We start from the raw sequence: 14490 nt of genomic DNA, 5'->3' as shown, positions 1-14490 counted from the left end.
CACCTCACGCAAATCCAGTAACAAAAAGACCTCCACCACATCCTTGTACGTCATCTTCTAGAGCTGGCTGTGCAAGGGAGCCTACAGTCCTCCCCTCCATCAGAAAAACTATTTCGGGAAGAGAAGAACTATAGCTGACGCCTTTCTATGTGCCATACCATTCTACATATCACATTATTTAAAATTCTTTTCTATATCCATGATGCTGCTCTTCCCACTAAGATGTATCCTCATCAGTCCCTCACTTGTAGAACACTCTGGCCTGATCTCACGTCTCGCACTCAGTCTCTCTCTGAGAGATGTGCAGCGCATATATCTCTGCCTTCATTTCCATGAGTGTTCTTTCCACCTTTGGATATGGCCATTTCTCTGTTTGTCTCTGCACTCCCAAATGTGTCACATTGCTATCTGCTGTGACGAGCTGCAGTGGTCAGTGGTCTCAAAGTGGTGATGGAGAAGGCCATTCATCATGTGAAACATCTGAATGAGTGTAAATCCACGTGTTTGTTGTGGGCCATAGCCAAGAAATCATCTCCATTTAGTATATGTCATCATGGTTTGCAGGGAGTGTTTTTGTTAATGTACTATTTTCATTGAGGAAATTGTTCCTAAAATAAAAATAGGAACATATATTTTGTTAACTGTACTATGCTGAAAGCAATTCTATTAGTATTCTAAAACAGTACTTAGTAAAGTAAGCGTCCAACTATTTTTCTTATCTTTTGGAAACTACATTTTACTCAAATTCTTATTTTTATGAAGTGTCTGAAAGTGTAGAGAGGAACGAAAATATCTTTGGGTCCATGGGAGAAGAAAAAGATTTGGAGATTGATTTTCTAATGCCCGCAGTCACACGTGGGTTTTGTAAATAATACCTCTACCATTTTTTAAATTGCTGGGATTTGTTTCCAGCTTGGAAAAGGCATAAATTGTACGAGCTACTTAAATAATTGGATAGCACATAATGTCATTAGTCATGCAAGACAGGTTGTTTTTCCAGTTCTCCTCTTTCATCTTGTACTATGTTTAAGGTATCACATGTTAAGTATGACTGACAGTTTATGTTCAAGGTACCACGTGCACAGTATGAACTGAACATGAATGCTCTCATGCTATTAGCATCATAGAATCAGAATATCATTTAGGTTGGAAAAGACCTTTAATACCATTAAGTCCAACCATTAACCTAGCAGTATCAGGTCCACCACGAGACTATGTCACTAAGTACCTCATCTTTTCAATACCTCCAGGGATGGTGACTCAGCCACTTCCCTGATTAGCCTGTTCCAATGCTTGACAACCTTTTCGGTGAAGAAATTTTTTTTCCTAATGTCCAATCTAAACCTCCCCTGGTGTAACTTGAGGCCATTTCCTCTTGTCCTATTGCTTTTTACTTGGGAGAACAGACTGACCCCCACTTTGCTTCAACCTCTTTTCAGGTGGTTGCAGGAAGTGATAAGGCTCCCCTCAGCCTCCTCTTCTCCAGGCTAAACAACACAGGTTTTATGAGACTAGCTCATGGAACTGGGGTTGTTTAGCCTGGAGAAGGCTAAAGAAGAATGTCTTCTTTGGACATGGTCCAGCACTTCATGTCTTTCTTGTAGAGAGGGGCCCAAAACTGAACACATTAGAGATATTTTAAAGGAGTTATTTATAATCTATGAGAAGATGACTTGAGTTCAGCATATAGAACTGAAGAGATTATTGGCAGAAGCTGTTCCCAGGCTTGTACCAGTCTTGATATTGGCAGAATGCCTCCAAGGCAGGAACAAAGCAATTACGTTTTACTGGGGCAATGTTGCAGTTTAACACCAGCCATCAACTAAGCCCCACACAGCCGCTCACTCAGTCCTCCTTGATGGGATGGGGAAGAGAATCATAAGAGTAACAGTGAGAAAACTCGTAGTTTGAGGTAACAACAGTTTAATATGTAAAACAAAAGCCAAGCATGCAAGCAAAGCAAAACAAGGAATTAATTCACCGTTTCCCCCAGCCAGGCAGGTGTTCAGCTATCTCCAGTAAAGCAGGGCTCCATCAGCATAAGAGTGACTTGGGAAAACAAACACCATCACCCTGAACATGCCAACCCCCCATTCCTCCCCTCCTCCTTTCTTCTTCTTCTCCAAACTTTGTATGCTGAGCATGATGTCATATGGTCTGGAATATCCCTTTGGTCAATTGGGCTCGGCTGTCCTGGCTGTGTCCCCTCCCAAGTTCTTGTGCGTCTCAAGCCTGCGCATTGATAGGAAGGTGTGAGGAGCAGAAAAAACCTTTAATCTGTGTAAGCACTGCTCAACAGTAACTAAAACATCCCTGTGTTATCAGCACTGTTTTCAGCACAAATCGAAACTATAGCCCCATACTAGCTGCTATGAAGAAAATTAACTCTATCCAACCTTAAAGCAGCAGAGGGAATAACTTAGACCGGGACTTCAGGACACTGGTTTCACACCACAAATAATATTTTTGGGCATAACATTCATAGCTAGCTCCTGAAACTTTCGGAGGGAATATTTGCAAAATGCAACAAAGCTTGACTGAGAATCGCAGTATTGAAAACACTCCTAAATCACTTCACGCCACTAGAGGTCAGCACTAGTCATTAAATAAATATGCTGAAAAAAATCTTGGTGCCGGTCTTTCAAAGGGAGTGAAGAATTTTTAAAATCTATGCTTCTGCCTGTGCTTGTTTTGCAAGTACATATGAGCTCACACTGCCAGCGCTTCAACATGGCTGGAAGCAAACCCTTTCCTCTGTAAGCTGTGCTTCCCCAGCACTGTTCCCATAAGCCAACAGGCCCACACTGTTCCTTTCAAGATACACCTGTCCTCAGATACCACAGCACTGAGCATGGTCAGGGGAAGAAGGCATAACTGAGCCCTGATCTAGCAAAGGTTTCCCACCAGCTTAAACACCCCAAACCACTCGAGAATCAGCTTCCACTGCTTTAAGGACTGCCTCACAAATGTGACAGTTCACAGTCTTGTTCAACATGCTCATTGATGATCTGGACGAGGGGACAGAGAGTATCCTAAGTAAGTTCACTGATGATACAAAACAGGGTGGAGTGGCTGACACATCAGAGGTCTGTGCTGCCATCCGTCATGACCTGGACAGGCCAGAATGCTGTGCGGAGAGGAACCTAATGAGGTTCAACAAGGGCAACAGGTCCTGCACCTGGGGAGGAACAACCCCAGGCAGCAATATAGGTTAGGGGTAGACCTGCTGGAGAAGGATCTTGGCATTCTGGTAGATGATAATTAACCATGAGCCAGCAATGTGCCCTTGTTGCCAAGAAGGCCAACGGTAGCCTGGGCTGCTTTAAGAAGAGTGTGGTCACTAGATCAAGGGAGGTCATCCTTCCCATCTATTTTGCCCTGGTGAGGCCATATCTGGAATACTGTGTCCAGTTCTGGGCTCCCCAGTTCAAGAGAGACAGGGAACTGCTGGAGGGAGTCCAGCAGAGTGCAACAAAGATTATTGGGGAACTGGAGCATCTCTCTTATGAAGAACGGTTGAGAGAGCTGTGACTATTTAGCCTGGAGAAGAAAAGGCTGAGAGGAGAGCTTATCAACATCTATAAGTATCTAAAGGGTGGATGTAAGGAGGATGGACCTAGACTCTTTTCAGTAGTGCCAAGTGATAGGACAAGGGGCAATGGGCCTAAGCTGGAACAGAGGAAGTGCCATCTAAATATGAGGAAGAACTACTTTACTGTGTGAGTGACAAGGCACTGGAACAGGCTGCCCATAGGGGTTGTGGAGTCTCCTTTTCTAGAGATATTCAAAACCTGCCTGGATGCATTCCTGTGTAATGTGCTCTAGGTGGTCCTGCTTTACCCAAGGGGGTTGGACTAGATGATTTCTTGAGGTCCCTTCCAACTCTGACCATTCTGTAATTAGGCCTAAATACAGACACTTGAAACTGGGGCTAACTCACGACGTTTTTCCACCTTGTGCTTCAGAAAGTTGCTTCCTTTCTATTGCAGCTCCTTGCTGTGATTTCCACCACCATTGTCTGGGCTTCTGCAAACACAAACACTCTTTACAAAGCTTTAATATAACTGGTATTGATAGGCAATTGAACACAGAAAGTTCTTTGCTATGAGGAAGATAATGTTGGTGGGATGAGCAATGTCATAATCTTTTTAAACAAGACTTAAAAAAATATTTATCTTTGTTGAAACCTGCTAAATTGTGCAAATCAGTTGACAATCATAATGCAACAAATGCCCATGCTTTGTTACTGTGCTGCAATCTCTGCTTTCAGCATGTATCACTGTCTCCTTTAACATGACAGCTGACTACGTATCAATAGACAAAGTTCATGCTCAGTCTAATAGGAACACCTCTGCTACCCAAACTTTCACATTCAGTCACTTTGTGTCACTTTTCTTCCACCGAGTACATCAAAGCTGGAAAAAGAAGGCTCAACACAGCGTTGAGAATGATTATTATTAAAATATTTTGTGTCTGTATACATGCACATATACAGAGGACTTATTTTCCTTCTCTTTTTCTTTTCATGTTTAAGAAAACTGGCTCTGAAATATCATCCTGACAAGAATCCCAACAACCCAGAGGCTGCAGAAAAATTTAAAGAGATCAATAGTGCTCATGCAACACTAACTGACCTGTCCAAGCGAAACATATATGACAAGTATGGATCATTAGGGCTCTATGTGGCAGAACAGTTTGGTGAGGAAAATGTTAACACCTACTTCATGCTCTCTAGCTGGTGGGCAAAGGTAAGCTGTTACTTTCTGTTGGAAAACAAATATTGCAATGCACCCAGACACACTGACAAGGAACCTCCTGCAAAACATGGTCTCTCCAAAGGCCAAATAGTAAGATCTGAATTTAAACTGTTACTAAAAGGTTAATTAAACAACAATATTACCCAGAAGTTGGACAGTGGTGGGAGGTAACGCAAGCACAGGATAATGCTAATAGAGAATATTTTCTTTTTAATTTCTAACCTGATAAATAGTTAAATAGAGTTCATATTTTGTAACACTTTCAGACATTAATTTGACTTGAATCTAGTGCTCCAGGTTAATTTTGACTTTCTTTTCAGTAATGACTAAATAAAAATGACTCATTGTTCAAAACCGAGAAGTCCCACTTATGTGACAACCAGTTAATAAGTTCTTACAGTACAAATTTAGCTGTGTTCTTTGCTATAAATAGCTCACAACATAAGTAAGCAATAATAATACATAGCACTCTGTGATTATGGTGTCATACACATGCCCTGGTGAGGGGGTGAGAGAAAGTGGAAGAAAAGGTGAGAAGGGTGGAATGGAGGAAGAGAACAGGAAAGGAAGAGAAAGATACACCAAAAACTGGCATATTGCTCAAGGGAAAACACATCATGGGCTGTTCTAGTCATAAAACAATTGTGTTCATGTGCTCTCTTATGTCAGTGCCGTCCTCTGATGTTTGCGTATGTGAAACTCAAGCTGCAAATATTGAAATGTTACAGAAATGTAACAAACCAACAGAACTGAAAACATGCAAAATCCATGCTGTCCCCACCTATTTTCAGCAACAGAAGCACAGAGCTCTGCTAGAATACAGAGGAAAATTATCTATACTGTGTGAAGCAATCATGCTACGATAGCTTTGGTCTGAGAACCATGGAACACGCCCTCCGTGTTCAGCACAGATCAGGCCAGGGCTTCACTGCCCCACAGTCCCCTTTCAAACTGGGAAGTCACTTGAGCACTTGGTGGCTCTGAGAAATTGTAATTTGTTTGCTGAATCAGGATGAGACCGAAGCTGCTCAAATGCGGAACAGCGAATGAAACTAACGAATAAAATACCGGTGTTGAAATTACACCGGCAAGTGTAATTTGCAAGTTGTGCAGTTGTACCCTCAGAAGCAGACTGGAGGCTGTCTGCTTGCAGCTCCTGTAGACAACTCCTGCGGCAGGCTGGACTACCCAGCCCAGCCACTGTCTTCTCCTGCTGGATCATTACGTCTTTTCTTTGCTGTCCACCCTCTCCTTTGGCCTCTTTGTCACAATTCAGGCCAGGAAGCATTGCCTCAAAGCTGAGAGCTGCAGTATTGACTCCTTTAACAGTCTTGCTAAACCAGGTTTTCTTCACTGCTTGCTGCTTTTTTAGCTTTTATTTCCTCTTCTGCTCACTGATTTTTATTGGAGATTTTATGAAGTATAAAATTCTCTGTGGTTAGAAAATCAAGAAGAGAAACAACTATTGTGGCTTTGACTCATAAGGAGGGCAGTGGAGAGTGCAGAGAGAAGCCGGTAAGTCCCTAACAGCTAAAGGAGGAACATGTGGATAGACTCAAGGGAGCTCTATCCTAGAGGTGAGAAGAGATATGCTGAATGTCCCAGCAAAAGTACTCACTGCTTCCTGGTTTTTAAGAATTCTGTTCAAAAAAACCCCACAAAATATGCATAAAGACTCGTTTGAGGATTGTCACAGATGGTCTCTCTATCCCTCCTCCAACACCAAATCTTGCCACCTTCAAAGCATAAACAGGCCAGCCAAGTGTTTTTTTGCAAGCTGAACTCATTATTGCTCATCTTTTTTTAACTCATGCACAAATGCTGGGTCAGTTTTGTATTTTTCTACTGGCTATCACAATATCATTTGAGTGCGAGGTGTCATCTGTAGATGACCTCTGGACCCCTAATTTTCTCCGTTCTGGTAGAAGACAGCAGGGATCACAGCTTTTGCTCGTTGTCTTCTTTTTCAACTACAAATATTCTTAGTAAATTCTCTTCCCTACCACACTCATATGAAAATCTGACAATTGTGACGAGGTGTATCATTAGAAGTAAGGAAACTCAAATTAAAAGATAAATGGAAAGTGAAAATTACTTTTTATTCAGAGTGCCAGACTTCTTCGCAGGGAACACACTGACATGGACAATGGGAACTTTATCTGCTTTTCCACTGGCAGGCATAAAGGTTCTTTGTTTAACTGTTTTAGCAAAAAGAAATTCTCCCTCTACCATGAAGACAGTTTTTTTATTATATCAGTAAACTAATTCTTGATTTACCAACTATGATAACATAAGCACAGGAAATCTTGAGAGATTTAAAATATCGTTAATAAATTTAAGAATTTTTTCCCTCTTTACATTTTTATTCTGTCTTTTTTTCATTTTAGCCACTGTGGCAATTTATTATGGCTTAAATGATAAACAGTCAGATAACTTATTTTGGGGGTTTATGGAAGTTTTGGGTGTCCATGGAAAGGAAAACTTTTAAAAACAAAATTCAGAGTCTTTCTTTTACTTTAAAACCACCTTGCTCACTCTATTTACATGCCTATATTGGGCATGTAAATTGTATTATTACCTTCAAAGATGCTCCAGTCAGCCCCCACTAACATTGTCTGAGACATGCATACATAACCGAGTGTTCTTTACATAGCTTCATTGTCAAAATCTGACAATATCCTGACATTTGCACTTGCTTTCTTCCTCAGCAGCTTGTTTTCTCATGAATATAATGAATAGTTAGTAAGGGGCAGACCATATAACTATAAAGCTAAAGCCTGGTTATAGCTCCAACCCATATATACCTTGTGGCCACAAAGCTGTGCTGGCATTACATATGAATTCCACGTACGACCTTTGATTTGCTTTTCAGGAATGTTGTTTGCTCTTACACCACTATGTCCATTAAGAGATGTGGACCTTTGTCGCAAACATCTCGGAGCAGGGCTGGTCTGCCCCAGGTCAGGAGCCCAGCTGCCACCGTGCCCCCATGGAGCTCGGGGTGGCAATGCCAGCGTAAGGACTCCCCTCCTGCACCCCTCCATCCCATCACTGCGACACAGCGCGTAACTCCTTCAATGCAAGCAGCTGTGGAGCTGTGCTGTGAACCCAGGCAGCAACCTGTTCTGGAGGAAGGGAAGCTCTGTAAATTCAAGTTTTCTGACTGAGACCTCTGGTATCAGTTTCAGGCAGCTTGCTGGCTCTGCTGAAGCCTCCATGCTTTGTGCCACAGGGATGGGAGAGAGCAGAAGGTGATGCAGGTGGGAACTTCCTGCCCCCTAGGTCCTCAGATCAAGAAACTACAGCCTGAGCAGTCTAATTTATGAGTTGCTGCCTGTTTGCTCCTGAACAGGCTAATGGTTAAAGGTACCCTCAACAGGCAATTCAAATCCTCCAGAGCTAAAGGGCTTTTAAAATCCCATTTACTATGTGGGGAGCCCACAGAGGCTACAGTCCTAATCTGGATGCCTTAGTTCAGTGCCTGAAGTTATGTGGGATGCATTTGGATCTTTGTTTCTTTTTCTCTTGGCTTTGTTATTGACAAGAAACTCCCAGTAAATAACTGTTTGCAAAAACAATATTGGGCAAATGAGTCATTTTTAAGATGGAAATGAGTAATTTTAAGGTGGGTGGGGTTTTGCATACTGCCAGGACGCTTTTTCTGGGGGCCATCAGCTGAAAACTGAAGAAGTTGAGCATACAGGGGCCTGTTGGTTGGTGTCTTCTTTGTGGATGTGGTCCTAAGTGACAAGTAGGAGCTCGTGGGAGGTCTTTGGAAGATGTGGCCCTTGTTTAGGCATTTGTCGAGCAGTTGGTCTCCTTGGAGTGCCAAGCACCTGGGAACCTGACTTCCTTTGATGATCTGCCTTCAGCTGCAAGAGGCTGCCACGAGTTTGAGGAAGGTCATTGCTCACAGGGTTTTCCTCCCGCTGTGTTTAACCCAGGGCCTTTTTGCAGTCTGTGGCCTGCTGACAGGCTGCTACCTCTGCTGCTGCCTCTGCTGCTGCTTCAATTGCTGCTGTGGAAAGTGTAAACCCAAAGCACCCGAAGGGGAAGAGCAGGAGTACTGTGTGTCTCCAGAAGATTTGGAAGAGCAAATTAAGAACGACATGGAAAGAGGTGTGTATTATAGGAACTTACTGTGTGACAAAGCTGTTCAAAACAATCTTTAAAGCCTGTAAGCCAGATGTTCTGCTCACAATGCCATGGCTGCTTCCAGACAACAGTGGAGGTGTGCCAATTCACTCTACCTAATACTATGACCTGATGAACTTCCCAAGTTATATATTAATGAAAAACTAAACTTATGGCACTGAAGATTAACTATTAGGAGACAATGTTCATCTTCTAGCCCCCATGCCCACGTTGCTTCAGATCCTAGATCCTGTACTTGTACACTGGGCTCTGCCTGGACTGGTGCTTGCCACATCTGATCTGCCTGAATAAGCCGTCATTCTGGTTTTATTAATGTAAAATTTATCACTAACTGTGATCAGCCAATTTTGTCCATTCAAAAAAATCCTTCAAGAAAAGATGCAAGGTTGTGCAGTAACTTAATAGAGTTTGTGTGAGAACTGCTGCGGTCCTGCCGCTCTCCCATGTAGCCCCCAAGCCGCTCACTCTCTTCTGCACTAGCAGTACCTATCGTGATGCTGTACCAGGAGCCAGGTCTTGGATACAATTCAGGTGAGAACTAATCCTCTCAAAAATGTGTGTGGCTCCCTGCTCATTTAACTCCCTGTTGTGCTTCACGGTTGGGTGGGCCAAGAGCTAATTCTGGCTCAAAGAAGGAAGCAAGAGCACCAGGACAAACATGGGGAGAGGGCAGTAGGATGCTATTCACAGCAGGTCACTCTCTTTTCTTGGCTTTGCTGCATCTCCCTGGCTGCATAGTCAGGTTTTGGTTATACTAAAGGATGATGGTGGCAATTTCCTAATTTGCCACTAGCATGGGTAACATATATTGAACAAAGAGCCCTGTCCTAATCTGCTGAAGGGATGCAGAGTTTTGCCTTCATCTTCAGGGGGAGCAGAAACATCTCAAATAGGTTAGGTTTCGGCACTTGCAGGACAGGCTGAGAGGGGCAACAACCCTTGCTCCAGCAGTAAGAGGCCAAGGTATCAGGGAAAGACCGAGGCCACTTTTCAGTTGCAAATTAATATAAATTGTGATTAGGATTACACAGTTTTATGAGGAAAAAAATCTCAAGCAGTCAGCTCACTCTTTTTAGTCTTCCATTGTTATGGAAGGTCTTACGCTGTTATATTCTTACGTTTATTATGCTTAAATTAGCACTGCCAGATTGGAAATGTCATGTTCTCTTAGCAGGAAGGCTTTTTTCCCCCCTACTTTTCACACAAATTTACCCTTCCATAAATATGTAACAAAACACTTGTAGTAGTTGAAAAAAATGCTATTTATATAACTGATATGCCAACGTGTGGTGGTGGTTTTAAATTCGTTTTGCATAGAGGCTTACTGAGGTAAATAGAGTCAGCCTGAAAACTGGTCATATTTGATCATTTTCTGCAAAGGCAACAAAAACTGTTAGTGAAAATTTTATAACCACAATGCCTTATTTGAAATAAATGTAATATACTCTATTACATGAGGCGCCTGAAATGTGCAAATCTAAAATGGATCTTGATATTTATGGGTCTATGACATCAAAGCCAAGTGTGACATATGAAGATGGAACTTTGAAGCATAAGAATTTTTTAATTCTACCTAATTTGGCAGGTATCTTGCTATCTTGCCCTCTCTCAAAATCCAGCACAAAATTCCCCAGTGGCAGAAAAAATTTTCTCTATCCTTTCTGCACAGGGGGTATTTACTGGTATTCATTAATTTTAGGCCATCTTCCCATCCCTTTACTCCCACCACCTCACTGAGATATCAAATTTTAAAAATAATTTCAAATGTTTAGTAAAGTACCAGTCTGAAAAATTAACAGAATGTGGAATTACATGTTTTAAGTACTTTGAAGTCAATACTAAGTATATAGGTAGGGCCTGAAGAAAACTTGATTTTTGTACTTTTTCTATTCTTCTTTTCAGTCTTGCTATATTTTCCTACTGATCCAGCTTGTCTCAATAGAGCAGAATTCTCAGTGTTCTAAAATGAGATGGAAAGAGAGCAACATATCAGGAATAAAAGTAAAAACTTCATGACAGAGGACAATGTGAGCATCTTTTCTGCATCTGAAATGAAAACAGACACTTCACTTATAAAAATTAATTATAACCAGCTCAAATTGCACTTCCTCCCTCCTCATCTCCCCGAGTTTTAGGGATGTTGGCCAAAAAAGATGCAGTTGACTAGAATGACAAACACTGGGCTTTTCCACTAGACATTTTCAAATGCTGGGCCATAGAAATGAATACTCATGCCTTCCTTTATGCAAATAATAGAAATGCTCCCACAGGTAATTCAGAAACAAACTGTAATCACTCCTGCAGCAGATTTCATTTTGGAAGAGGAAATCCTATTAGGATCCAAATTCTTTCCATGCCCTCTGCCCACAGACTGAGCATTCTAGCTGGTAATTAATTTATTTGCTTCCTGCTGTCTCCGGTATCTGTATTATTGCTAGCCAGAACTTTTTCACTAAGGTCAAAATGTAGATTCTCAAGCTAAGGCCATACTTTAATTTATCCAAATATGTTGTAGTTAGTCATTGCTTTTCTGAGAAATGTAACCTCGATAAAACATCATCATTCCTGATGATAAAAACCTCTGAGAGTGAGTCCCCAGCAGTTGTTGTGGCCCTCAGTGGGAGCTGCTTGAGCCAGTCATACTGCACTGATGAAGCAATATATGTATTGTGAGAGTCAAGATTCAGACTTCATCTTTGAATTGGCACAACAGTAATAATTTTCAGTCACTCACATTTTTCCTTAACAAAATCAAAGTGTTACAGAGTTTATTTCATTCCTCGAATTAATATACCATAAAACATATTTATCAGGGAAAAATATATGTGAGGCCAAAAATTTGGAGATCCATTCCCTAAAATGTAACAGTGAGTTGTCCCTGGAATCAACACAAACATGTCAAAGGGTTCAGTTCTGATGAAATGGCATATTCCTCTAGAAGAAAGTTTTATTCAAATATGTTTGACTAGTTTCAGTGTTCAGCTAGCTGTGTATCTGCCATGAGAGATTCATTTTACAGCACATACTTCCACGGGTAGCATTGCCATCAGAAGCAAAGGAGCTTAGTGATTTGCAAGTTCTGGCTTGTCCTTAGATTACAGTGATTTATTCTCATGACTACTGATTTGTGCCACAGGATAATGACCTAATGTAAAGATCAAAAATAAATCTTCTCTTAGGATTGATGGATTTCAAATGTGACATTTTTTAGGGTTTCAGATCAAACATGACATTAAAAAAGTGTAAAGTACGGTAATCTGTGGCATCTCGCCATGATGTTAGGGGTGGCCTGAAAAAATACCACGGCAGGGGGAAGCATCACTCACTCATCTGCAGCATGGATGCATGCAACAGTTCATCGCTTTCACTCACGCATATGAGGCAGATTGCCAGATTTTGCTTCCACTGAAGATGAAGCCAAATCTTTTGTGGACTTTTGTGGTCCCAGACGAGTTGCTGTTGGAATCCGAATTGCCTTGGTATTTTGGGCTGTAATGATGCACTGAGGCACTTTGGCAGGTTTGTTCTCCTTTCCTGTCTGCTTATCATTGTAAGAACAAAGCAAGGCACTTCTAGACTAAATTTCACTTCATAGAAAACAAAATGTGGGAAAGGAGGGGCAAAAAAAGAAAAAGAAAGGAACCTGAATAACAAAGTACTTTCCCAACTCCGAAGCAGTAAGTTTTTAGCACTTCATTGTCTCCTCCACACTCCATATGATACCAATGTAGGCGAACAGTGAGCAAGAGCTATCTATAGAAAACAGTTTAAACTGTGAATTCTGCCACACCTCCATTCTACAGCTCTCCATTAGCAGACTATTTTTATACAGTTTATTATACCATGGGTTCTGATAAAAACCCATCACAAATCTTAGAAGGGTGCGGGCAGCAAAACGCTTCGTGAAGGTGTCAGCTCAGAACTGTGTGCTGGTAGCAATGCAATAGCTTTGCAGTGGGTCCTATTCTCATGTTGCACACCTGGGTTTCACAGCAAAAGGAACTGCTAGTCGCTGATCTCCCTCGATCAATGATCTTCCAGAAAATGAACAACTTGTAGGCAGCAGAGGGTGGGAAGGGAGAGCTGCTCAGAAGTCTAGAAAATATACAGCAACTTAAAAATGAATTGGAACTGCCAAACTAACCTGAGCCCGAGCTGAGCTCTAAGCATTAATTACTCATATACTTTTAGAAGTTATGAAGCACGGCTGTCTTTGACCTTGTGTCTAAATATGGAATTGCCCATACAGAGAAGCTGCTTGGCATTTAATCATTCTTGCCTTTCACCTTGACAGAGTCAAAGTTGTTCTACCCCCACTGAGGGGAAGCCGTATGGCATGCAATTAGATTCCTGCTCTGGGTTAAGTTACTCCTGTACGTTACATCTTTTGCCCATGATTCATCCCATCAACTGTCATGTAAGCAGGAGGAAATGTCAGATGAGGTTTTTTCTGAACATTCGGTCATTTGGCAAAAAAAGTCATCATTTGTATTCAATTACTGTGAAGGCTGTGCTAGTATTGAGATATAGATAGACCAAAATTTTTCATACAAAAACGTTTCAGTGAGATGGCTGAACTTTTAAAAGTCAGTTTCTGAGTCTTGAGTCCCCTCCTCCACCCCAAAAACCAGTGGGTTGGAAAGAGGCCCAGGAGAAGGGCAGCCAAACCTTGCTCGTTTTCAGAGGGGACACAACAGACATCAGGGGCTCTGTAATGACTTCACTTTCCTCCACTCTACAACAAACACATTTTACAGATGTATTGGGAAATCAAGTACATAACTGCATTGAATGATAAAGTACAACACAGTAAGGATTTATAGTGATAATACAAGATTTTGGCAGTTCCAAACTCATTAAAACAGTAATTTTCAAAATCCTATTGTATATATATTACACAAGACTTCAAAATGCAATTTAATGTTTTTATTTATCTAGCAGGATATACGTGACTTCTTCCCTCTCAGATATACTACTGCTCAGACATCTCAGATGTTTTTCCTCTTAAGTCTCTTCCTTCTTTACAGTTAACTTAGACTCCTTCAAGACTCTTTTCTGGTCCATTCTCACAAATGCTGTCAAGGTTAGAGCAGTCCATTCTCACAAACACGGTCAAGGTTAGTGTTTGCTGACTCACAATAGTACTCATTATATTCGGGCATTTGCAGGAACAATCACTTGTAATCAGAACAGACAGGAACCTTTGTCCTGCAATCTCTGCAAAGCACCAGGTACAGCTAATGTCCAGTTTAATAATAACAGCAAGTCACCCAGAAATCTGCTATTACATGTCTACAAGGAGTGAGAGCATTTGTAGACTGGGTGTGGGCATTGCCACCTCTTCAGTACGCACACAGCTGTCTGTGAATCCAAGGTTAAGCCATAGCCAGAACAGCAGATGAAATGTTTTAGTGCTAACAAGAAACCTGACTTTGGTAGCAAATGGAGGATTATTAAAGTATTTTCTGTTCTCCCACATTTAGATGGAGAAACTCCTATCGTGCTTCAGCCGACTAATGCAACCGAGAAGACGCAGCTAATAGGGGACAGTCACCGGAGCTATCACACAGACTCCTAG

The 14490-nt window shown here is 41.6% G+C and overlaps 1 protein-coding gene across 1 annotated transcript; it reads left to right on the top strand.

Moving 5' to 3' along the window:
- Positions 1-1750: 1750 nt before the first annotated feature.
- Positions 1751-14490, top strand: LOC104273443 (cysteine string protein-like; the record flags this gene model as incomplete). Its single annotated transcript, XM_009868782.1, has 5 exons — positions 1751-1797; positions 2356-2385; positions 4535-4748; positions 8702-8876; positions 14396-14490. Coding segments are annotated over 5 exons (561 nt in total), but the record flags the coding sequence as incomplete, so codon positions are not given.

Source organism: Apaloderma vittatum, unplaced genomic scaffold (assembly GCF_000703405.1).
Source record: "Apaloderma vittatum isolate BGI_N311 unplaced genomic scaffold, ASM70340v1 scaffold13924, whole genome shotgun sequence".
NCBI lineage: Eukaryota > Metazoa > Chordata > Aves > Trogoniformes > Trogonidae > Apaloderma > Apaloderma vittatum.
Note: the sequence above shows the minus strand (reverse complement) of the source record. Positions and strands in the feature narration are given on the sequence as shown.